Raw genomic sequence first — 25,476 nt, forward strand, 5'->3', positions numbered from 1 at the left:
GGAGGATGCTGCACAAACTGCTGAGCATCATGGAGAACAGCTCACATCCTCTCCACAGCCTGCTTATCAAACAGCGGAGCAGTTTTAGTCAGAGACTTCTCCAGCTCTGCTGTGACAAGGAACGCACTGCACTGAGGCTGTGAAATAAACCTGTTTTTATTTTACAGTTAAACCCAAAAGGTAAAAAATGATGACAGACGTGCTGAGAGGCTGTATGAAACACTGATGCCGATGAAGGGCACACAACAATAATCTTCTATTAGAAAGAGACTTTGGTAAAAATAACATTTATTTGTTGATTTTTGTATGAAAACATGTGAGTGACAAAAAAATTATCACTTTTATTGAAATAAACATTTTATTCAAAACACACTAAGCACAGGCAACAGGAAGTGACACAAACTTCATCTTAAAATTGTTTTATTACCAATATTAGAGAAACCCCCCCTCCTTGACCCTCCAGCTCACAAGGCAGTTAACAGGTCATGCTATAAGGCTGTTAGAAAATACAGCAGACACACACAGACGATTTCTACATGGCTGTTTGTTCAGTATCATAGAAAATGATTCTAAAGGACAAATCTGTTCTTTTTTCAGAGACGAATCAAATAAAATGCAGGTTGTAAGAAACCAACAGGTTAAAGTGGACGTCCCGACAGCAGCAGAACTACTGCAGAGTTTTCTGAAACTATGTCAACATCGAGGTTAAAGAGAAACTCAGGTTTTTACAGTATTTGAAGTACAGTAACTTCAGCAGCAGTGAGCGTCAGTAATTAAATAACCCACATTCTGCCAACACAGGGACAGAGACTCTGGGCTCTGAACTTCACGGTCACTTTAAAACAGCTCAAAATGTTTTTCATACATCAGCTGTCAAGTCCTGCCAAATATCTACATATCTCATAATGTTCCAAAATAAAGTTTATTAAATATTCTGTGAAGAATAGAAGAAAATCGCAAGAATTCTCTTTATTCTCTGTATTCATTTATTATTTTACCGAAGCTTAAAAACACTGAACTGTTGAACCAGTCTGGATTTTATTCTGTTATTCAGTTAATAGTGAAGTGTTAGTGTTTAAATAAGGACAAATCTGACACATTTGAACATAACAAACAGAGTCAGACTGAAATGAATTATTCTGGACTCTGAACTACTAAATTACATATATTTTACTACTAAGTTGTCCTTTATCTCCTCACTTGTCCAAACAGAGACTGACAGTTACTCACACAGGGTTCACCATAAATAAACCATCCCATAATACTAATAAAAAATATAATAATAATAACAATAATAAACTCAGACCTGGTTCATCCGGTCATAACAACAGAAAAACGTCCTCATGTTGCAAAAAAGCAACAGTACGTGAGAGAGATGATGATGACACATCAAAGATTGGACAAACTCTGAGCTGCTGTCAGATCAGTTTCACACAGTAACAGCACCTTCACTTTCTGTGAATGTTATACTGGTTTTACTGGGAGAACTGGAGCACAGGTGACCTATTGTGACCTCTGGCTTGGCCTTCATCCTCGCACAGAGCTCTTGTTTTCCACAGCGGCCAGCATTGAACACAGGCGAGAGTTCTCATTGGCCAGCAGTCTGGACGGCTCGTCAAACTCCACCACCTGGACCAACCACAGCCAAGAAAACTCAGGTACGTTACATTTCTTTTACCTGGTAATAACGTTCCCACACACTGAAACTCTGAGCTAACGGATTTGTCACGGTCGGTGTTACCTGCCCCTGGTTGAGCACCATGATGCGGTCGGAGGCGAGCACGGTGTGGAGCCGGTGGGCGATGGTCAGGGTGGTGCAGTCCTGAAACGACGTCCTGATGGTCTCCTGGATCAGAGCGTCTGTCTCAGGGTCCATGGCTGCTGTCGCCTCATCCAGGATCAGAATCTGAGACCAGAACCAGCCAATAAATGACAGAACTGAGACCAGAACCAGCCAATCAGATGACAGGATCCCAGGTGGTGGGGTTAACCAGTCTCTGTCTCTCACCTTGCACTGCCTCAGCAGAGCTCTGGCGACACACAGCATCTGTCTCTCCCCCACTGAGAAGTTTTCTCCGTTATCCACAACCTCCGACTCCAACTTCAGCGGCAGCTGGGACACCTGAACGACAGACAGGCCGGAAGTGAGACAGACAAGATCTGGATTGTGGACTTGAACCACATGTCAGGACCTGTGTGTCAGTGAACATACATGAAGACTACTCACACACTCCTTCATGTGACTTTTCTCCAAAGCGTCCCAGATCTGCTCTTCACTGTACTGGTTGAAGGGGTCCAGATTAGACCTGGCGACACACGACATCTCTGTCAGAACATTTCCATGCTGCGTAAATATCTGTCGGAAGACCCGGATCATCTCAGGTCTTTTTACCTGACTGTCCCACTGAACAGGACCGGGTCCTGGGGGATGATGGATAGTTTGCTGCGCAGGTCGGCCAGTCCGATGTCGTGGATGTCAATACCGTCGATCAGGATCGATCCTCCACAGCGCTCCACCAGCCGGAACAGGACTACACCCAGAGATGACTTCCCTGCAGATAGACAGGAGTGAGTCAGACCCTGAGACAGAGACAGTCCACAGGTCTATGAGTCTACTTTAATCACACCTGTCGGCTCTGGAGACCCAGAACTTCGTCCTACCTGATCCGGTCCTGCCCACGATGCCCACCTTCTCTTTGGGCCGGATGGTGCAAGAGATCTTGTTCAGGACCAGAGGCAGGTCCTCCTGGTACCTCATCTCCACCTCTTTGAATACTAGCCCCCCCTGATGGGGCCAGTCAGCTGGAGGGGCCCAACCTTTGACCCGGGCTGGAGCCTCCTGGGACAGGGACTGATGCCAGACAGAAGACCAGTGATTAATGACAAGTCTGAATCAGATCAGAACTGATTCCCACGTCTAACATAAATCCAGTTTACCGAACAGGACCAGAGTATGGTCCCAATACCTGGATGTAGTGGTGAATCCTCTCCACAGAGGTGAAGCGAGCTTCAGTCTCAGAGGCCAAACGCACAGTGAACTGGAACAAGCCTGTTAACTGAAGGAGGACAGACATAGGTGAACCACAGGTCTGGTGACTTCTTCAGTTCTACCTATACTTCCCCCCGTAACCAGCTTTAAGTCAGCTTACTCCACCAAGCTGATTTCTTAATTGTCATGTAAACAGTAACCTGGTTACTGTAATCGGGTAGTGGATTAGAGAGACTTGATTTCCCCAAGTAGCTCATTTGCAGGACAAAGGCTTCACTTTAAGCTACCTGCACGCCGTAGGAGATGGCGAGTCCGGCGTAGGCAGGAGGGATCTGTCCATGCATCAGGACCATCATCAGGGCGGTGATGCTGATCAGAGCCACACTGATGACATCCAGACGCACTGCTAACCAGCGCATGGCGCAACTGAACAGGTAGAATGGAGCCTGGTTCTGGTCCAGCAGAACCTGGTACCTGAAAACAACAACATATACAGTGATGCAATGGGGTTGAGGTTCTTATCCTACCCTGGGTTTCAGGGTACATCCCTATTGTGAACACGCATCCAATCCTGACCTAGTGAGGAAGTCATGGCCCCTGTCATAGGCCTGCAGCGTGGCCAGGCCCTGGATGCTGGACGTGATGTGGCACATGAACGGCGACATTGTCATGTTGTCCAGACGTTTCAGCTCCCGGATGAAGACCCTGGAGACGCTGTGGAGAGCAGCAAAGAGCAAGACCAGAGAACCCACAGCCACGAGGAACCATGGGAAAACACAGCTGATGACACCAAGGCAGAAGAAAACCAGTATCACGTTCTGGATGAACATCTCAGCCTGGAATGGCAGACGGGTGTCGACTGGTGGGAGAATTAAAAAGAAGTTATCTCTAAAGGGTCTAGGACTGGGTGAGATACTGAGATTTAGTCCTGTCTTTTACCTTCATCCATGTCCTTGGAGAAGCGGTTCAGGATTCGCCCCGTGGGCGTTGTGTCGAAGAACTTCATGGGGCAGCGGAGGATCTTATGGAAGAGCTCGTCATGCAGCTTGGAGGAGGTTCGCAGAGTTCCCTGCAAACAGACAATTAGACAGGATTGAACTCCGGCCAGGAGATGCACAAGGCGAGACGTGCGGTAGGTCTTACTTCCTTTATATTTATTACTAAAAACCTGTGGACAGGATGATCTGTTCAGACACATGTCAACAACAGCACATACTGTAAATCGTTCTCTAACAGGTGTTATCTGATATGTTTGCAGGCTGAATATTTACAGTGGCATGAAAAAGTATGTGAACCTTTTGGAATTTCATGGTTTTCTGCATTAATTTGTGATCTGAAGTCAAGAGTATTAACAAATAGAATGTCCCTAAAATAATGACACAAAGAAAGTCTCATCTTTTATGTCTTTATTGAGAACAACCATAAAAACCTCATAGTGATAGTGTGCAAATCAACACCCCCTCTCTCAACAGAGGAAAGTGAGCTTCACATATTGGACAAATGACAAATGGTTTGAGAGAGAGGTGAGGGAAGCTTTACATGTGCAAATCAACACCCCCTCACTCAACAGAGGTGGAGACCTCACAACCTGTCTCCTATTTATCATGCTGCCCTTTCATTCATCCACAGAAAGATCAGGACCAGTTCACACCTGAACCAGGTTGGACACACCTAACGACCCACTTTAGGGGATAGAGTGGTTGGCAGAGGTGTGACTATTACATCCTTCACATCCTCCCCTTCCATTGTTTCACCTAATGAGTCTATTCAGTCCAGAGGTGGAGTGAAACCAACCTGGAGGATAAATCTGTGTCTCTAACCAACTATCTTCAGACTGAAGAAGCTACTTGATGAGTAGTGAGACTTTTCAACCTAACAAGAAGGCAGTCCAGATACCAGGACTCAACTTCCAGAGAACTTATCTGGACCACTGAGAATCTTCACCGACATATTAGACAGAAACATAGACGCAGACTTTCTGTCATCAAGACTCTGGGAGGTGTTCCGACCTTGACAAAGGCAATGCCTCTGATGAATTTGAAGATCAGCATGACTCCCATGGAGGAGGCGTAGATGGTGGCGTAGTACTGCATCATGGGATTGTCCTTCATGCTGATGCTCACAGCTGAGCTGTTTTCTCGGGTGAGTGTGGTGTTCTGCAAGGAGGAGGACAGAAAGAGGAGAAAAGAGGAGTCAGGAGGCTATGAGATGATGGGCCTGTCTTATTAGTTGTGTTGTGTCTCTGTCTGTAGCTGCTCTGAGGAGGTGAGATGATGAGGAGGAGCGTCTCACCCCGCTGCCCTGGTTGATCCAGTAGCTGAGCCACCAGTGGCAGAAAGCAGAGCTCCCCACGTTCAGAACGAACAGAACCAGGATCAGGAGACAAGAGGCCACGCCGCCGCACCCCGCCATGTACAGCCGAAACACAGACCAGGCCACGCCCCCATATGGATGCTCCTCCCCTTTAATGTCACATGACCAAACACAGTGAAAAACAGTAGAAACAGTAGAGTCCAACAGAACAGAAGTGTAACAATCTCACCGTTGTCCTTTGCAACCGGTGCGTTCTTCTTCACTGATCCTGGTTTAGTGTCTGCTGGTTTTCTCTGAGAACCACCTGTCTTCCTGCTGGGAGCCTGGAGCAGACAGACAAGCAGAGTCAGACAGAAGTACAGGCAGACAGGCAGTTAGAGAGACAGATGGGTACCTCGATGTACGGGGCGTCTCCCAGCTGGAAGTGGTTGAACATGGCGGCGTAGTCTCCGTTCAGTTTCATCAGGTTGTCGTGTTTACCCTGTTCCACGATATTCCCCTCCCTCATCAGGATGATGTCATCGCAGTCCACCAGGTACTGCACACAGACACACAGGTGATCACCATGGTAACCATACTGCACAAAGTTCTTCTGCACCTTTTGGTCACGGGGATGGGCAGGCTCACCTGCAGCTGGTGGGTGACAAAGACAACGGTCTTGTGACAGAGCTGCTTCCTGATGGCGTTGTGGAAGACATGATTGGCCACATGGGCGTCAAGAGCGCTCAATGGGTCGTCCAAGATGTAAATGTCCCGGTCACTGTACAGGGCACGGGCCAAACTGATTCGCTGACGCTGCCCGCCACTCAGGTTGGCCCCACGTTCCCCAATCTGATGGGATGGAAATACAGACGTCTTCAGAGAGCAGCAGCTTTTTAAAGAGTCACATATTTATGTCACGTGTCGTGTTTAGACACTTGTCTGACGAGTTTCCATTCCACTGAGTAGCAATGTTGGGATTAAAGACCTGGAAGACAACTGAACACCTGAGGGTGCAGCGGAGCCTCTGACCCTCCCACTGCGGCTGATGTGTAGGGTGTGCACATGAAGAGAAGCTCTGTGGGTCATTTTAATAAAATAAGAGCTGTTTATGTAAACATGCATCAGTTGTCTGTGGTCTGCTGTTGTCTCTGCTCAGTGGTCATTGATTTTCATGTTAGAATCCATGTTGTACAAGAGCAACATGTTGCAGACGTGACAGGTGTGTAGGCTTCTACCCATAGAGCTTTGTGTATAGTAAGCAACAAACAGGAAGTGATGTCACCTCACTCAGGTCAGCGTTGGGCAGCAGGGCGAGGTCCGGTCGAAGACAGCAGGCGCTCAGCACGGACTGATATCTGCACAGACAGAAGAACAAATCCATCTGTGGTGCCAGGTGTGCACACCTGTGTGTATCGAGTTCCTGCACAGCTGCACATGTACGTGTTCCAAGCTGGTCTGGTGCCTACAACAGATCCTGGTCTGGGAATAGTTTTTTTTTATGTTGACGGCTTTAAATGAATATTTTTTTTATCTGTCATCAGCCTTTATTTCACCTCCACTATAAAACCTGGCATCATCCAGAGGCTGGAGGGAAATAAGAGAAAGAGCTGAACTGAAAGTTTCATTGAGGCGACAGCTTAAATCTCCATCTACTGTCCAACATGTGGACCAGATGTGGCACGAGGAACCTGACGTGGTTTGTTTGCTTATCTGAGTGAGTAGCGCAGGTGTCCTCCTCTCACCTGTCCTCCTGGTACTCTTGTCCAAACAGTATGTTGTCTCTTAGAGTTGCGTTCAGGATCCAAGCCTGCTGAGCCACGTATGCCAGCCTTCCTCTGACGGCCACACTGCCCATCTGCACAGTCAACTGTCAACACACCGGTCATTAATCAGTAATCATATCATTCAACCAGAGAGAGCGAAGTGCAAACTGAAGCTGTTAGCGAAGTTAAGGCAGCTCACCTGTCCTAAGACGGCCGAGATAAGGGAGGTTTTCCCGCTGCCGACACTGCCGCAGACCCCGACCAGTGTCCCCTGAACCAACAAACAAGTGCTAGTGTTCAGATTCTCAGACTCAGGACTAACACTGCAGTAATTAGTCCTGAATCCTGACTTTACCTGCTGGATGCTCAGGTTGATGCAGTGCAAGGTGCTCTGAAGGCGTGGGTAGACAGGAGGGACAGACAGGAGAGGAGGACAGGTCTCCACCTCCCCCTCATCTTGCTCTTCTTCGTTCGGATTTGAGATTACATCTTCTCCTCCTCTCAGCAGGGAGCCCATCACCTCTTCCTGCTCCTCATCGTCCTCCTCTTGTAGAACTGCAGATCTGTCTCTGCACCTGGAGACCACCACGTGCAGTTTAGCTCTTAATCCACTCAGGGCCTGAAGGTAAAACCGAATCAGTCCCCCGAACATCTGTTGCTCTACATCCATTCTCCATGGAACATGAGCGTATTACTTTGCAAGTTTCACCTGGGATTTCAGATGATGGAGGACATGCCCATGTAGTCAACAAAGAGTAAAAAGTTTTACTTTTTAAAAATAAGGGCAAAGCAGTGTTGGATACATATCTTTGAAGGATCTGGCTGCAGGCTCACAAGTAAAAACAGCCTTTTCCTTTACGCAGAGTATCCAAAGTGACACACACAGATCTGCCTGAGTCCTACTGCACTAAGATAAACTATCGGATAATTTTCAGAGCTGCATAAACTCTCTGTGCTGCATAGGAATTTCTTTCTGGCGTCTGTATCCACAGTCATATTGTTGTGGTCACTACTCAGAGCTCATGTGAGTGAGAGTGACTCCTGCTCAGCCGCTCTACGCTCACACATAGAAAGTAAAATACATTTTTGGCCACAAGCCCATTTACCTGTCCCTGTGGTGAAGTCTGTTGGTTGTTCGGACACATGGACTGGGTTGAGTGCTCTGTCCACCCCCCTCCCATGCCAGAGTGGCCCCACATATCTCCACAGCAACCTGAGGATCGCTGGGTAACGCACGAACGCCATCGACCTCCGGCAGCAGGAAGAGATTCTGAAAAGACAGAGTCAGACCAGAAAAACAAGATCAGACTTTAGTTTCACTAGGATCAGAGTTTGGCTGAAACTTTTTTTTTTTCTCCATCCATCTGTTCAATTCAATTCAATTTTTATTGTGTAGCGCCAAATCACAACAGCAGTCGTAGTAGTAGGTATCCTCGGCCTGGAGCTGTACATCTCCAGAATCCAGTTCATCTGCCCAATGTTCTTGATGCTTGTTGTTGTCTTATTGCCTGCTGTTCTTTTCTCTCTTCTCTTTCCACTCACCCCAACCGGTCGAGGCAGATGGCTGCCCACTATGAGCCTGGTTCTGCTGGAGGTTTCTTCCTCTAAAGGGAGTTTTTCCTCTCCACTGTTGCCTAAAGCTTGCTCAAATGGGATTGTTGGGTTTTATCTATAATTTTTTGTATAAATATTTTCTGTAAGGTCTTAAACCGTAAACACTGTAAAGTGCCTTGAGATAACTTCTGTTGTAAATTGGCGCTATACAAATAAAATTGAATTGAATTGAATTGAATTGAATTGAATTGAATTGAATTGAATTGAATTGAATTGTCATCTCAAGGAACTTTACAGTGTTTAAGGTTTAAGAACTTGTGGTGGAAATATAACTATATACAGATTTAGACCCCAACAACTCCACTGAGCAGCACCAGGAGACAGTGGAGAGTAAAAACTCCCTTTAGAAGAAGAAACCTCCAGCACCAGGCTCAGGGTGGGCGGCCATCTGCCTCGACCGGGGAGTGGAAAGAGGAGAGAGAAAAGAACAGCAGGCAACAAACAACAACAACAAGCAGCAAAAACACCGGACAGGTTGGTAGGACCAGTAACTGGACTCTGGAGATAAACAGCTCCAAGGAGGAGGATACCTGCAGAGGAGAACAGAGAGAGGGAGACAGCAGGGAGATATGCAGGGAGGATCTGATCAGTTTTTTCTCTAATAATTATGATTTTATTTGTAAAGAAATTCATGAAATCATTGCTGCTGAGAGTTGAGGGAATACTAGGCTCAACAGCTATGACTCTTTGTCAGCCTGGCTACAGTGCTGAAAAGAAACCTAGGGTTGTTCTTATTTGCCTCTATTAATGAGGAGTAATATGAAGTTCTAGCTTTACGCAGGGCTTTTTTATTTATTCTTAAACTATCTTTCCAGGCAATATTCATATAAATTGGTGGAACGCCACCTCCTTTCAAGCTTATGTGATTTCTGCTTTAAGCTATGGATTTGTGAATTGTACCATGGAGTTAACTTCCTCTGACTCACTAGCTTCTGTTTTAGAGGAGCAACAGTATTAAGTATTGTTCCAAGTGAAGCACCAGTACTATTAACAAGATAGTCCACTTGTGCTGGAGTAACGTTGAAATAACTGCCTTCCTCTGTGTTGGTACATGGCTCTGAAATAAAAGATGGAATCAGTTCCTTAAATTTGTCCACAGCATTTTCACATAAACATCTACTGTAGTGAATCTTATCTGTAGGTTTAGTAAAGTCTGGTACTGTAAATTCAAATGTAATTAAGAAATGGTCAGATAAAAGAGGGTTTTGGGGAAAAACTATTAACTGATCAACTTCCACACCGTATGTCAGAATAAGATCAAGGGTGTGATTAAAACAGTGAGTGGGTTTATTTACATTTAGAGTCTAGTAGTGAATTAAAGTCAGTGTTGAGGCAGTTATCATCAACATCTACATGGATATTAAAGTCACCCACTATAATGACTTTATCTGCACTAAGAACTAAATCAGATAGAAACTCTGAGAATTCAGTTAAAAACTCAGAGTAAGGGACAGGAGGACGGTACACAATAACAAACAGGACTGGTTTTTGATTTGTCCAGTTAGGATCAGAGAGGTTAAGAGTGAGGCTCTCAAATGAATTAAAACTATGTTTAGGTCTGGGGTTGATTAATTAGCAGGGAACAGCTGAACCCTCCAAACTCTCAACAACACAGACTGGGCCGATGGAAGGATGTAGGTGGGTAGAACAGAGGGTAACAATGTGCAGGTAGGTGAGTTGTATAATGGCAGGTATTTAAGTGTGTAGATAGGTCTGTTCAGGTGCAGTCAGATATCACACCTTGAATCGCTCCATGGCCACTGAAGCTTCAGACAGAGACTTGACAGAAAATGGAGTCACTTTCAGGGCAAAGGTCATGGCGTTAAACACCGTCACCACAGTGAAGGCCTGATGGGAAACAAACGGTGTTAGCCTATGGAGCAGATGACAGCGCCAACTGTAAACATGACTACGTGAAAGCAGCCTCAGTGACTTGTTTAAAGGCAGTTTCCTAAATCCAGACAGATGCTGATGTTTTACAGAGAGGCTTCTAGAAAGGCAAGGAACTTTTATCTGTAACCTGCCATATTGCTAATAGGTGTAGCTGTTAGCTGCAGTCACATGTTAACAGACACAGGTGGTGTTTGGTACCTGGGCAGCAGTCAGGTCATATCCTAGCAACATGTGGGCAGAGAATGTTGCCACACTGGCAATGACGACGACGATGGGGGCCACGCCAACCGTGATGCTCTGACAATAACCTGTGAGCTCAAGGATCCTGCGCTCCTCCTCACGGATACCTGGGAGGAAAAACACCCATACCTGGGTTACCAAGGTGGCAAGACCACCAGGTGAACAGGTGTCAGGTGAGTACGTACGGCGGACATCCTGCGAGAAAGCTTTGACCCAAGCGTACATCTTGATGAACTTGATGTAGCTCAGGATCTCGTTCATTTTCTGCACTCGTCTGTCTGTGGCACCTGCTCCCTTCCTCCTGAAGTACGCCGTCAGCCTGGAGCTGAACATCTGGTCAGAAAACACGAGGATCAATCACCTGACCAAGTGGGGGGTGTAGATTACAGGTACAGATGCAGATAATGCATCTCATCTCAGGCAAACCCACTGGCTGTGATTTGTGTCTGTGAGACAAGGTTGTGTAGAACTCATACCAGACTCCCTTTAAGAAATGACTCTTTTTACAGTCACAGCATCACTGTCCCCCTTCACTGCTACATGAGAGCAGGAGCCACTGGCTGTTTGTTTGAAGTCATTTAGACTCATTTAGGCGATACTGATATTTTATAATGTCGTCAGCCACAGATTAGTGGAATCTTTCCAAATTAACACAACGTCACCAATTCAGTTAGTGTCATATTTTATTCTAACTTGATTTGTCCACAATTTCCTAACTTGCCACCAAACCAAAGCTCTGTGAATCCTGCCTTAGTGCTGCAGAGTGGCTGAGAGACTGGTACTGACCAGGGTCGGGTAGAACAGGATGAACACGGCTGATCCCAGTAAAGATGTTGGCCCCAGTATAAACAGGTTGTAGACTACACCGAGCACGGCGACCAGGGGCCCCCCTGCTAACAGACTGCCCACTGCTGCTGCTTCAAACATCCTCTGACCATCACTGGAGCACATGTTGACCAGCTGAGGGGGACAGGGCACCGGCGTCAGACTACAACCACCGTTAGTCTCTTAGACTGGAAAGAAGGAAACAACGAGTCTAGAACGGTACCTGTCCCATGGACTGGTCCCTGACGCTACGGAGGCGCAGGATCTTGTTAAAGGCCTGACTGAGGATGGCCCCCCTCAGCCTGGTTCCGGTTCTGTAGTTCAGTGCCCAGGTCAGAGCCAGGGACCAGGAGCGGATCAGCTCTGTGGTGAGTAGACCCAGTACCAGCAGCAGACCGTAGCCCAGGTTGGACTCCTCCTGCTGGGTGTACTCCAGCAAACGCTTCACCACAAACGCCTGGACAGCACGGGTTATTACTGGGTATACTGGTCTTACTGGTTTAACTAATTATACTGGTCTCAATAGTTCTGTATCACTGGACCAACTGGACCATATCAATCATACTGGTCTGACTCACCGGCCCACTGAATCCAGCCAGCTGTGTGACGGTGAGACAGAGGATGGAGAGGAGGAGACGAGTCCGGCAGAAAGTCCAGACCACCGAACACAGAGAAGCCTCGCTGCCCTTTGACCTCTGCTCCTCCTCCCACAGAGACGCCAACCTAACGACCCAGGACCGGGAGAGTGACACCGAGGCCACGTTCAAATGTTCAGATGCATGAGGGAGATAAACATACGATACTCACCGGAGGCTGTTGTCATGACAACGCTCCTGGTGTGACACGGGCCAGATATCGTCCAATAGGAGCTGTCCTTTCCTGTGGGCGAGTGTGGCAAGAGGAGTCAGCCAATGAAACGTCATGAACGACAAAAGACCTGCGCTGTCAACCGGATGGTCACACCTGAGGAGACACAGACACACCTGAGGAGACACAGACACAACTGAGGAGACACAGACACACCTGAGGAGACACAGACACACCTGAGGAGACACAAACACACCTGAGGAGACACAGACACACCTGAGGAGACACAAACACACCTGAGGAGACACAGACACACCTGAGGAGACACGGACACACATGAGGAGACACAGACACACCTGAGGAGACACAGACACACCTGAGGAGACACAGACACACATGAGGAGACACAGACACACCTGAGGAGACACGGACACACATGAGGAGACACAGACACACCTGAGGAGACACGGACACACATGAGGAGACACAGACACACCTGAGGAGACACGGACACACATGAGGAGACACGGACACACCTGAGGAGACACAGACACACCTGAGGAGACACGGACACACATGAGGAGACACGGACACAACTGAGGAGAAACAGACACACCTGAGGAGAAACAGACACACATGAGGAGACACGGACACACATGAGGAGACACAGACACACATGAGGAGACACGGACACACATGAGGAGACACAGACACACCTGAGGAGACACGGACACACATGAGGAGACACGGACACACATGAGGAGACACAGACACACCTGAGGAGACACGGACACACATGAGGAGACACGGACACAACTGAGGAGAAACAGACACACCTGAGGAGAAACAGACACACATGAGGAGACACAGACACACATGAGGAGACACAGACACACCTGAGGAGACACAGACACACATGAGGAGACACAGACACACATGAGGAGACACAGACACACCTGAGGAGACACAGACACACCTGAGGAGACACAGACACACATGAGGAGACACAGACACACCTGAGGAGACACGGACACAACTGAGGAGAAACAGACACACCTGAGGAGAAACAGACACACATGAGGAGACACAGACACACCTGAGACTTTGGGTCTGTTTCTCCTCGGTACCTCCCAGGTCTGTTTGAGAGGTCAGACTTGGTTTAAGGTTCAGGTGAGAACCAGGTTTAAGTTCCAACTTTTACTACATCAGCTGTTCAGTGGCAGCTGGACCTCCCTCCTTTACTCTTCTTTCAGACCATCTGTCTTCACGTGACTGATGGCCACAGCGATCAGCTGATCCAGCCCAAGCAGAGCGATGGTCTGAAAGAGGAGGAGTCTCCAGCACCACCAAAGACTTCAGGTCTACAAAAACCTCAAAGTCCAGCTTCCACCAGACAACAAAACCATGATGTGGTTCAGGTTGCTACAGGAGAACTAACCTGTCGTTCTGTTCTCCGCGGTTGCTTGGGTTTCCCTCCTCCAGCTCTTTGCCATGACAACCAGCTGATCTGTCCTCACACAAACCCAGTGGACCCTGAGAGCACACACACACACACACACACACACACACACACACACGTAAAACTACAGAACCAGCTGCAGATTTTCAAACTACAGATGGAGGCTGGATGGTGTAGTGTAGATCGCTGCCCTCCGTCTGGGGTTCGAATCCCGGCTGTGACCTTATGCAGACCTCCTACTCTTACCGTGACTTTGTACCTTGTACCTCACTGTGTCTGATAAATGAATCAGTAGAAGTGAACATTAGCGTGTAAGTAGAAACTATCTGAGTGATGTAATAGCACATTTCAATCACTGTGAGGACATTGTATCAGTGAGGGTCCTCACATCTATAGAAAGTGTGTGTGTGTGTGTGTGTGTGTGTGTGTGTCAGTTCCCTCCAGCTGCTGCTGAGCACGTGCAGAGCTCACGTTTGCCGCCTCATGATGCTGACACACTTCACATCTATTCATACGGCCTCAGCCAATCACGCGCCTCCCATGCCCTCCGTGTCAGGGCCCTGTCCAATCTGGCGGCTGCATCTGAAGGAGGCGGGGCTTCATTATGTAAACAAAGCTGCGCTTGTGTCTCTCTTCGGTTCTTTCTCCAGATCCAGATCCAGAGACTGATTCTGATTCTGTTCCTTCTTTCACCTGCTCACGTTTAGGTCCCTGGTCCGTTGTCCTGCTGATAACCAATAAAACACCTGTTTCTACCAGATGTCACGTTCTGTGGTTCAGCGTCAGTGACTCTCTGCTCGGTCCACTTTGGACCACATCATTCAGAACCTGTTGTGGACTGTGACTCCTGAACCACAACAAGAACCTCAGACTCCAGGACCCTGAGGGACTAAAGTAAGAAGGAGTGGATCTCTCACCTGGAGCTGTTTGACCTCCGACCCCGGCAGAGCGCTGGGGGGGGGGCTGTAGAGACCCCATCTCGCTCCCTCCAAAGTCATGTTCTCTCATCTTCTATCAGACCACATGGAGCCGTGTCCTCAGACCCCCTTTACTGAAAGTCTGCGAATCTGAGCAGAGACACAAGCGTTCAGTCTCAAACAGCTGGAGAGCGAGAGTCCTGCAGCTGAAAGACACCGTCACTGTCTATGTCTCTTGTCTCCTGACTCTGTCTCCTGTCTGCCTCTTGTCTCTCTCTTGTCTCTGTCCGTCTCTGGTCTCCTGACTCTGTCTCTTGTCTGTCTCTGTCTCTTCTCTTTTGTCTCTGTCTCCTGTCTCTGTCTTTTGTCTCTCTCTTGTCTCTGTCTGTCTCTGGTCTCCTGACTCTGTCTCTTGTCTGTCTCTGTCTCTTCTCTTTTGTCTCTGTCTCCTGTCTCTGTCTTTTGTCTCTCTCTTGTCTCTGTCCGTCTCTGGTCTCCTGACTCTGTCTCTTGTCTGTCTCTTGTCTTTTGTCTCTGTCCGTCTCTGGTCTCCTGACTCTGTCTCTTGTCTGTCTCTGTCTCTTCTCTTTTGTCTCTGTCTCCTGTCTCTGTCTTTTGTCTCTCTCTTGTCTCTGTCCGTCTCTGGTCTCCTGACTCTGTCTCTTGTCTGTCTCTGTCTCTTGTCTTTTGTCTCTATCTCTTGTCTTTTGTCTCTGTCTCTGTCTGTCTCTTGTCTCTGTCTCTTGTCTCTGTCCGTCTCTGGTCTCCTAACTCTGTCTCTTGTCTGTCTCTGTCTCTTGTCTTTTGTCTCTGTCTCTTGTCTTTTGTCTCTCTCTTGTCTCTGTCTGTCTCTGGTCTCCTGACTCTGTCTCTTGTCTGTCTCTTGTCTTTTGTCTCTATCTCTTGTCTTTTGTCTCTGTCTCTGTCTGTCTCTGTCTCTTGTCTCTTGTCTCTGTCTCTTGTCTTTTGTCTCTGTCTCTTGTCTGTCTCTTGTCTTTTGTCTCTATCTCTTGTCTTTTGTCTCTGTCTCTGTCTGTCTCTGTCTCTTGTCTCTTGTCTCTGTCTCTTGTCTTTTGTCTCTGTCTCCTGTCTCTTGTCTCTGTCCGTCTCTGGTCTCCTGACTCTGTCTCTTGTCTTTTGTCTCTGTCTCTGTCTGTCTCTGTCTCTTGTCTCTGTCTCTTGTCTCTGTCCGTCTCTGGTCTCCTAACTCTGTCTCTTGTCTGTCTCTGTCTCTTGTCTTTTGCCTCTGTCTCTTGTCTTTTGTCTCTCTCTTGTCTCTGTCTGTCTCTGGTCTCCTGACTCTGTCTCTTGTCTGTCTCTGTCTCTTGTCTTTTGTCTCTGTCTCTGGTCTTTTGTCTCTGTCCGTCTCTGGTCTCCTGACTCTGTCTCTTGTCTTTTGTCTCCTGTCTCTTGCCTTTTGTCTGTCTCTTGTCTTTTGTCTCTGTCTCTTGTCTCTGTCCGTCTCTGGTCTCCTGACTCTGTCTCTTGTCTTTTGTCTCTGTCTCTTGTCTTTTGTCTCTTGTCTCTGTCCGTCTCTGGTCTCCTGACTCTGTCTCTTGTCTTTTGTCTCTGTCTCTTGTCTTTTGTCTCTGTCTCTTGTCTCTGTCCGTCTCTGGTCTCCTGACTCTGTCTCTGGTCTTTTGTCTCTGTCCGTCTCTGGTCTCCTGACTCTGTCTCTTGTCTTTTGTCTCCTGTCTCTTGTCTTTTGTCTCTGTCTCTTGTCTTTTGTCTCTGTCCGTCTCTGGTCTCCTGACTCTGTCTCTTGTCTTTTGTCTCCTGTCTCTTGTCTTTTGTCTCTGTCTCTTGTCTTTTGTCTCTGTCTCTTGTCTCTGTCCGTCTCTGGTCTCCTGACTCTGTCTCTTGTCTTTTGTCTCCTGTCTCTTGTCTTTTGTCTCTGTCTCTTGTCTTTTGTCTCTGTCTCCTATCTCTGTCCGTCTCTGGTCTCCTGACTCTGTCTCTTGTCTTTTGTCTCTGTCTCCTGTCTCTGTCCGTCTCTGGTCTCCTAACTCTGTCTCTTGTCTATCTCTGTCTCTTGTCTTTTGTCTCTGTCTCCTGTCTCTTGTCTCTGTCCGTCTCTGGTCTCCTAACTCTGTCTCTTGTCTTTTGTCTCTGTCTCTTGTCTTTTGTCTCTGTCTCCTGTCTCTGTCCGTCTCTGGTCTCCTGACTCTGTCTCTTGTCTTTTGTCTCTGTCTCCTGTCTCTTGTCTCTGTCCGTCTCTGGTCTCCTGACTCTGTCTCTTGTCTTTTGTCTCTGTCTCCTGTCTCTTGTCTCTGTCCGTCTCTGGTCTCCTAACTCTGTCTCTTGTCTTTTGTCTCTGTCTCTTGTCTTTTGTCTCTGTCTCCTGTCTCTGTCCGTCTCTGGTCTCCTGACTCTGTCTCTTGTCTTTTGTCTCTGTCTCCTGTCTCTTGTCTCTGTCCGTCTCTGGTCTCCTGTCTCTGTCTCTTGTCCTGTTAAAACAATACATTTACGTCTTGTCTCTGCGTCTTACAGGATTCAGGACCGTGTTGGACACAGAAAGTCCCACTTCTGTCCACATCTTCACGTTAACAGCTGCACGAGGAGCAGAAACAAACAGTGTCATCATCACCAGCACCAAATACTTTACGATGGAAGTACTCGAACTAGTACTCAGAGTACTGCGAACTAGTACTCAGAGTACTGTGAACTGCTCCTTTTACAATAGGAACTTATTTACCAGACAAAGTATATGAAAACACTGACTGCAGTAATATTACTGCATACAGACATCTCAAAGGTACTGAGTGTAGGAATATTTCACAGAAGTACTAAATTCAAAACTACCTCACAAATACTGCAGTTACTACACAGATGAGTACACAGAATGTACTGTACACATACATATGGTAATGCTGTACTCTAGCACTGCAGTACTGTGAAACTGTAGTAGCGATGTACCGCAGCACTTCAGTAGTAGTAGTAGTACTACAGTACTGTGTTTCGGATGCTATCGGGTAGAAAAACATGGTAAAACCCTCCAGAATAAAAGAACCTTCCAGAATAAGAGAACGATCGGACCGAGTCCTTCAGAATAAAAGCCCGTGGTGTTATAAAATAACGCGCGCTCACATAAAACAGAAAGCAGCGTCTCACCTGTCCATCTGTCTCACCTGTTCAGCGGCCTGTCTGTCTCTCTGTCTGTCTGTGAGGACAGTCTCTCCGTCCTCCCTGTCCTCTTTCTGCTCCTCCTCAGTGAAGCTGCTGCTGCTGCAGCGGACGCGCGGGGCTTCATGGGAAGTGGAGTCCTTCCCAGTTTCACAGCATCTCATGACGTTAGTGCTGACGTAATCAGAGTAGTTCTCAGCCCTGAGTGTAGACTGACAGGCTGCAGCGCCCCAATCAGCTTAGAACATGTTCTGGAAAGAGAATTCTGTCCATCCAGCTGCTTCAATACTTCAACCATCAGTAGGATCTTTGTCATTTCAAGTGTCAGGAAACAAAAACCCTCATCATTTGATATTAATATAAACTCTGCTGCTACAGGAACCTCCATCACATAAAATAGTTCTTAACCAAACCTCCTGACAACCAGTCCAAACACTAACTGAACAACTAGAACCTACCAACTAACAGAACCATCAGTTCTCACAGTTCAAATCATAAAGTCAGAGCAGGCGGTTCTGGTAAGATGTTGGACTGAGCCGTCTCTGGTACAAATCCTCTAAATACATTTACTGATGTTCAAACCCAGCAAACTACTGACAGTCAAATGTCTCCACAGAAGTTGAAGCAGATACTTCACTGGGACAAAAAGGTGAACTATGCATAAGTGGACCTGATGGACGCTGGTGATAAAAGAAGTCTGGGCCACATGTCGGCGCCCTCTACACCACCCAAAAAGTGGGGAAGTTTCCAACTCTACAATGAGAGTGACACAGAACCGCTGAGCTGGTTGAGAGAACAGCCGTTATAAATGGAGGCGGAACCGACAGAACATTAATGAAGATTCCACGGAAAATGTTCTTTGTTCAGCAAGTGGCCCCCCGCTGGGAGCAGAAGGTGGATGACGCAGTTCACCAGGAAAGATGCTGGAGTCAGGTTTGTGGAAGATCTCACAAATCCCTTAAACAACCAGAGCTCAAGAAGTTCACTTTAAAACAATCCGTTAACTTTAGACGATTTGTTTAATAGTGACCTTGATGAATTTTCTCTGAAACAATGAAATTATGTTTTCTAATTGGACACGAACATACCAGACTAAACAATACTGGGTAAATATCAAAGTCACCACACATTTCACAGTATTTGTTCTTTTTAGATCCTTTGAAATTAATTAGATATATAAAGCTGTAGGATTAGTGTGAGCTCACAGAAGTCCTTTTATTACAACCAGTACTTTTATGTTTGTTCTTTTTGACTCAGTCTCATGATTTCACCAGAAGAACCTGAAGACTTGTTAAAGTTAAGTCAGAAAAGTCACTGCAGGAGATTTTTAATCCACCAGCAGGGTCAACCACACCCACTGAGATGAAGGTTTTAGCTCTGAGACGTTTCCCTGATTCCTCTTAGACCAGGTTCCAAGAAGGCTCCAGATTCTACAGTCTGAAAACCAGCTGATTTGTTTCAGCTTTTGATTTCACTCCCAGTACTATAGAAAAATTCTATTAAATATATCAAAAATAGCTTTTGGTCATGTGGGGCAGTAAAATGTAAAATATTTCACTCTCAAGTCTCCAAGTCTCTCTGAAGACCAAACGTTATGATCAGCCAAACTCAGCAGAGACACAAGGTTGTTTATTAAATGAAAATCGAACCTGTAACAAATGAGGTCGGAGGTCATTTCACACCAAGTTAAACAAAGTGACACAGAGCAGCAGTTTGGACCTGATCGCTTTATTGTTTCTGTACAAACATCAACCGCTGAAAACAGTTCCTCTTCACACCCGAGAAGGGTACAGCATCTGCAGACAGACAGGAAGTCATGTTAGCTGCCACAATAAAACAGGAAGTCACACCAAGTGACACAATTAAAGGACAACAGACTGCTCAGATATCCAACAGCTGCAGAGAGTTCAACATAAACCGTTCCCTTCTCCGACTCACCACTCTGACTCTGTGTCCGATGGCTTTGGCCGGCAGGTTGCTGCTGAACTTGGCTCGGACCATCCCGCTGTTACCGTGAGCCCGGGTCACCTTTCCCCAGATGACTCTGGTCTTGTTTGGTTTACCGCCCGGTGTCACGGTGTTCCTGCAGACACAAAACACACAGCTCCATTAAAACTGCAGCACCAACCAGCTGTCAAACTAAGCAGCTGGAGATTCTCAGTCATCCAGGTTGTGTTGTCCCAAAGGTGCTGTTCAGTGGAGACCAGACCTTCACGTTCCCGAAGAGGTGTTTACCTCTCATAAGATACCAAGTAGATGTGGGCTAAAAGACTGATCAGGTTTTCATCCACTGATCAATTAAAGCCAAACGGTACGAAAACTGTGCCGAACCCGGCGGCTAACATGAGCCCGACGCTCCAGCGAGTCCGTTTTAATACAGTGACCGTGAAGTATTATCAAATGTGCTCCACAAATATTGCTGACCAATCAAATGTGAATGACAGCACAGAGGTCTTGGGCTGGAAACATGGACTAGGCTGGGCTGGAACCAGGTCTTAGCTTGGAGGAAAAAAAAAACAAAAAAACCCAATCTGGTCAGTCTCTTTGTGTATTGCAGTTTGTAGTAGTACAGAGTACTACTAGTACGCGTTTCCCAAGGTAACACTTCTGAGAAAAAACAAATATTGTTCTTTACCGATGTCAAAATCCAGGGTTCTTTATGGATCTTCTCCTTTGATCTGAGCTGGAATTTAGACAACAGTTTCTGTTCTACTGTGGAGCTACGACGTGCACCACGTAAGAAAAGGAAGAGCGTCACAGGGAAACGTCCCTGGTCCATTAACACAAACCTCTGATGATGGCATGAGTTTTTCTTGTCACATTTTAACATCGTCACCAGAACTCTCAACCTGTTGACTTAAACTTAGCACGTCAACAGGTGACCATCGCTGTCACAGCTTGTTCTTACTTCTTAGCCTTGTAGACATAGGCGCAGCGTTTCCCCAGGTAGAAGTCGACCTCGTCTCTGGTGTAACATCCCTCCAGCTTCAGGAGGGCCGTGTGTTCTCGCTGGTTCCTCAGACCGCGCTTGTAGCCAGTGAAGATGGCCTTACTCCACAGTCTGAGCAGAAAGACAGAGTCAGATATTCTGACGTTAGTTTCCATTTTCGGTTCAACAGCGACATTTTACTGTTCCAATAAAGACGACAGGACATTTAAATAAATAAATAACTAAACTTTTTTAGCTGCAGGAAAAGTGAATTTAACTAAATATTTGATTTTCAGAAAACTGAACTTAAAACTTCAGAGAAAAACTCAGGAGAGACATCAGCTGCTCACCTTCCAGGCATCTTTTGTCTTCTCCAGGTGAGTTCACCTGTAAAAAGAAAGACATGGTAATAAGGATTTGCTGGTTGTTGCCACATCAGACACCTGAATTCTGTAATGCCAAACCCTGATCCACATCTAAGATCTGTGACCTGCACAGGTGCATCACGTTTACCTGCAAGTCACAAATCTGCAGCTATGACGGCAAATGATTTAACAGACGACACAAAAACAGAGTCTTCAACCAGCAACAGAAGAAACATCAAATCCTGAAAACAACTCAAACAAGACTCAACAGCAGGTGAGCGCACGCCTTCGACTGTTTTCAGCAGAGACTGTCGACAGGGAAACAGCAGCATTAAACAGCATTAACACACCGAAACAAAGCTACATGTTACAAATACTTTAGTCTCTAGAAACCAGACGAATTTGTTCTGTGGTTCCAGACACCAGGAGAGTTGAAGCTCCATCACGTAACTGACGATGGCTCGTTGATACAAGTAAACAGAATCATCAACCATGTTAAAAGAAGTCCAACCTGTGGTTAAAGGTTCTCAGACATGTTCATTATTTCACAGTCACAGAACCTCATCAACAAATCATGCCATTTACGAAACGCACGGCGTCTTGGACTTTTACCCACCAACGATAAAAGTGAGAAGCCGAACGCGTCACGTCCTCAGTTTATTAAACCTTCAAACTCCTGTCCTTCACCGTCTGATTTAACCCTTTGGATCCGGACCTGCACCTGCACAGTGACAGTAAAGCTGAATCACACAGACAATGACTTCACCGCCGGGTGCAAACCCAGGAACGAGCCGGATCCTGATCTTAGGTTCTGGGTCTAGCAGGTCAGTTTGTGTGCTACAAACACGGAGCTGCTGTTTTGACCACTCACTGCTTCACTCATTAAACCGGTGAGAGCTAACATGCTAACTGGTAGAGCTAGCGAAACACTAACCACAGAAAGCCCGGGGTCAAAAAATAAATAAATTCTACAGCAGACGAAACGGGATTCAAACACCGCTGTTATCGGAAACAGCTACTTGGCTCCGCTCCACACACACCGGGACATAAACCCGAGTCTAACCCGGACAGAAGCGCTTGAGTCAGGACTGTTAGCCGCACCGCTAACCGCTGTCACCCTCATCCAAACTGAATCTCCTCCATCGGCCCCTCTACAGAGACACAAAGTGACCAGTCATCGGACAACAAATGGCTGGTTTTCTGTCTGTGAACATCGGTCCAAAATGAGCCCGATTACCGTTTTTATTGTAACTTGGACTCCGACACGGCGGCTCTCTTACCTTCTCTGACGAGAAAAATGGAGGAAAGGGAAGGCCGCAAGGAACGCTGGGAAATTTGTGTAAACACAGGTGTCCGCGCAGCCGCCTGATCAAAATAGAAGACTTTAACACTTTAAGTGTCACTTTACCTGTCAGTTTGTATTGAAACAGCATTATCTTAACGTTTTCCTTAAATAAATAGGTCAGCTTTTTTTATTTTTCCTTATAAAAAATGTACAATACAGTTGGTGGTTAACATCAAGAAAGTAAACAGGGATCTACTCATGATCTGTGTCCTGTTTAAACTATCTCAAGGTGAACACAGCATCAGTCTGAATATCTGTCTCATATCCATGTGTTGATCTTAACCCAGACGTCTTTAGTACTTTAGTCTTAACTGTTGTGTTTCCTAGAAAAAATTAATATCTCAGCCAAATGTTTCTTTCTATCTGGAAGTTTCTTTTAAATAGAAACAGATATGTAATTCTGTGATCATTAACAATGTAAATTCAAAAGAGAAAACATTTAAGGATGAATTACTCAGGTTGTTTCAGTGGCGCAGAATCTAATAAACCGTTGTGAGACTTGTGTCCTCGCTCCTTCGTGATGGAAGACTGATGATGTTCAGGTCGCTCTGTGGAACTGCACATTCAGCTGTTCAGCTACTGGCACAGAAACCTGGATCACCCCACAGGACATGGCCACCACAGATCTCTGCACTGAACTCCGTCATCCAGGTCTACGATCCCTCTCTGTCACTGTGCTCTGCCAGTGAACGTCTTGTTGTCCCTTCACCTCAAAACCCCCAGGTTAAACTTTTCAGCTCAGTGTTTTCACAATGGTGGAACAACCTACGCAGCTGCCTCAGTCTCAATTTTCAAAAATCTTTCTCTGCACTTGAAAACTTTATGAAAAAAAACCCCAAAAAAATTTTGCACGTTTACACCATTCAACTGAAGCAGCTCTTTCTAGAGCACTTTACTCTAAAGTTTGTCTCCTTGATTTCAATATTTTTTTTTTTTGTAAGTCTCTTTGGATGAAAGCGTCTGATCAATGACTAAATGTAAATGAGATGTCAAATTAAGTGATGAGGAGCACCTGAGGTGTAGCTGGGTACTTTTTGACTTACTCCAAGTATAAATTTGAGGTACTTGAACTTGAGAATTTCTTATATGGATGAAGCAGCTGTCAGAACATAAAGAGTTGAGCCTTTATACTTTTTGTGCAACAGGATGAGACAAGGTGCTTAAAAAAATATGCCTTTTTTTTTTTTTAAAAAACTGTTATTTCTATTTAATCTATATGTTAACTACTATTATTATCATTACTATTGTGTTATTTAGTCTTTGGAAAAAAACCTCTAGGACAATAAAAGAGTCACATTAAAATACTTTTTTAATGCACTTAAACTTAACTCTTCATTCAACTGTGTTCAAATCTTTTTACAGTTTTCAGCAAAAAAAGAACTAAAGTGAGAAAATGTAAAACTTAAAAACTGTCTCTTTTTCCTCCAAGAAAAATGGTGGAATGTCCTTTAATATCATGTGACCGTCACCACTGTCACATGACTCATCACCGCAGCAGGAGAAACACATTAGGAAGAAAAACATAAAACTGTACAAACATAAAACCACAATGTCAGACCACCTGTGAACGAGCGCACCTGTCCTTGGAGTCACACGATTGGACAGCACACCTCTTCACAGCACCTGTACCTGGAGGGGCTGCTGGGCCCCTTTAAAGGACAGCTGATAACTTCCCTGATAAACAACATCCCAGAGCACCTGAATGCAGCATGAAACACAGAAGAAAAAACAAACAAACAAAAAAAACAAACAGCTGCAGACTTGACCTGAATTCCAGATCTGACAACTGATCCAGATTCCGGTGTGTTGTAGCCTGGTTCTGGTCAGGTTGAGGTGCTTCAGCTTATATCAGGGAACTTTTACTTCAGCTACGTCCTTGTGGAACAGAAATTCCATCACACAGAAACTCGTCTTTGCTCACCTCCACCCGGCTGCAGGGACAAGTGATGTCACGGTGCAAGCGGGGACACTGTGACATCATCACTGGCGGGTGTGGCTACAGGTGACAGGTACTGTTAACCCTTTGTTTAAAACCATTTCTCCTCCTTTGCCCGTCCCTCTGCGTCTGTCTGAGCGTCCATCATGCTGTGCTGTCCATGGCAACACCCATGTTTCAGTGTATATATAAACACATGTATGTATGTATGTGTGTATATATATATATATATATATATATGTATATATATATATATATATATACATATATATATACATACATACATATATATATATATATATATATATATATATATATATGTGTATATATATATATATATATATACATATATATATATATATATATATATGTATGTGTATATATATATATATATATATATATATGTATATACACACACACACACACACACACACACACACACACACATATATATATATATATGTATGTATATATATATATATATATATATATATGTATATACACACACACACACACACATATATATATATATTTACAGAATATGTTCACAAACATCTGACAAACATTAAAAGTGTGACAGTCCACAGTGTCTTAGTGTCAGATCAGGAGGATTCAGGTGAAAAATGTCCCAGCATGCAACATAAGGAAGAGCAGGTGAGCAGGCACCACCTGACTGTCCCCCTCCAATCAGGACCTTCAGTCTCTGTCTGTACCTGAGAGCATAGCTCAGAAGTAAATATGAAGGAGGATTTATAAATAACTGATTATCAGCTTTTATTCTGAAGGTCTGGGTTCGAAATTATTTGATGAAATGTTTTATTTTTTATGTCAAATTTTGATTTTTACTGAAGATTAAAAATAAAACATGTAGTTTGACTCTAGAAACAGCCGGGTCCAGTAGTTTTAAACATTTTTATATTTTACTTAGTAGACTGTGACTTCACAGCAACTGAAACGGGACACAGAAATAATGATT

The 25,476-nt window shown here is 45.6% G+C and overlaps 2 protein-coding genes across 3 annotated transcripts; both read right to left on the reverse strand.

The window, feature by feature from the left end:
- Window positions 1-296: 296 nt before the first annotated feature.
- abcc5 (ATP-binding cassette, sub-family C (CFTR/MRP), member 5) lies at window positions 297-18,000 on the reverse strand. Its single transcript, XM_026368367.1, is given in 32 exon segments — window positions 297-1,629; window positions 1,742-1,906; window positions 2,009-2,122; window positions 2,228-2,306; window positions 2,393-2,552; window positions 2,662-2,851; window positions 2,967-3,056; window positions 3,277-3,463; window positions 3,566-3,848; window positions 3,929-4,058; window positions 4,999-5,145; window positions 5,282-5,451; window positions 5,532-5,625; window positions 5,697-5,840; window positions 5,930-6,133; window positions 6,567-6,639; window positions 7,027-7,151; window positions 7,247-7,318; window positions 7,403-7,622; window positions 8,154-8,317; window positions 10,402-10,509; window positions 10,753-10,901; window positions 10,980-11,127; window positions 11,581-11,754; window positions 11,843-12,076; window positions 12,198-12,342; window positions 12,427-12,582; window positions 13,865-13,959; window positions 14,803-14,847; window positions 14,849-14,952; window positions 17,291-17,352; window positions 17,931-18,000. Coding segments are annotated over 30 exon segments (4,212 nt in total). The 5' UTR covers window positions 14,894-14,952; window positions 17,291-17,352; window positions 17,931-18,000; the 3' UTR covers window positions 297-1,527.
- A 1,632-nt stretch (window positions 18,001-19,632) lies between these two features.
- rpl35a (ribosomal protein L35a) lies at window positions 19,633-22,667 on the reverse strand. 2 transcript variants are annotated; one of them, XM_026341890.1, is made up of 5 exons: window positions 22,457-22,667; window positions 21,205-21,241; window positions 20,834-20,986; window positions 19,864-20,008; window positions 19,633-19,721 (listed from the first exon to the last, which is right to left on the reverse strand). In XM_026341890.1, exons 1-5 carry the CDS (start codon window positions 22,650-22,652, stop codon window positions 19,698-19,700), a joined length of 555 nt encoding a protein of 184 aa, XP_026197675.1. In that variant the 5' UTR covers window positions 22,653-22,667; the 3' UTR covers window positions 19,633-19,697. The 2 variants fall into 2 exon arrangements, with proteins under 2 accessions (XP_026197675.1, XP_026197683.1); XM_026341898.1 differs by having other exon boundaries at window positions 22,500-22,626.
- Between the last annotated feature and the right edge of the window lie 2,809 nt (window positions 22,668-25,476).

Source organism: Anabas testudineus, chromosome 13 (assembly GCF_900324465.2).
Source record: "Anabas testudineus chromosome 13, fAnaTes1.2, whole genome shotgun sequence".
NCBI classification, from domain to species: Eukaryota; Metazoa; Chordata; class Actinopteri; order Anabantiformes; family Anabantidae; genus Anabas; species Anabas testudineus.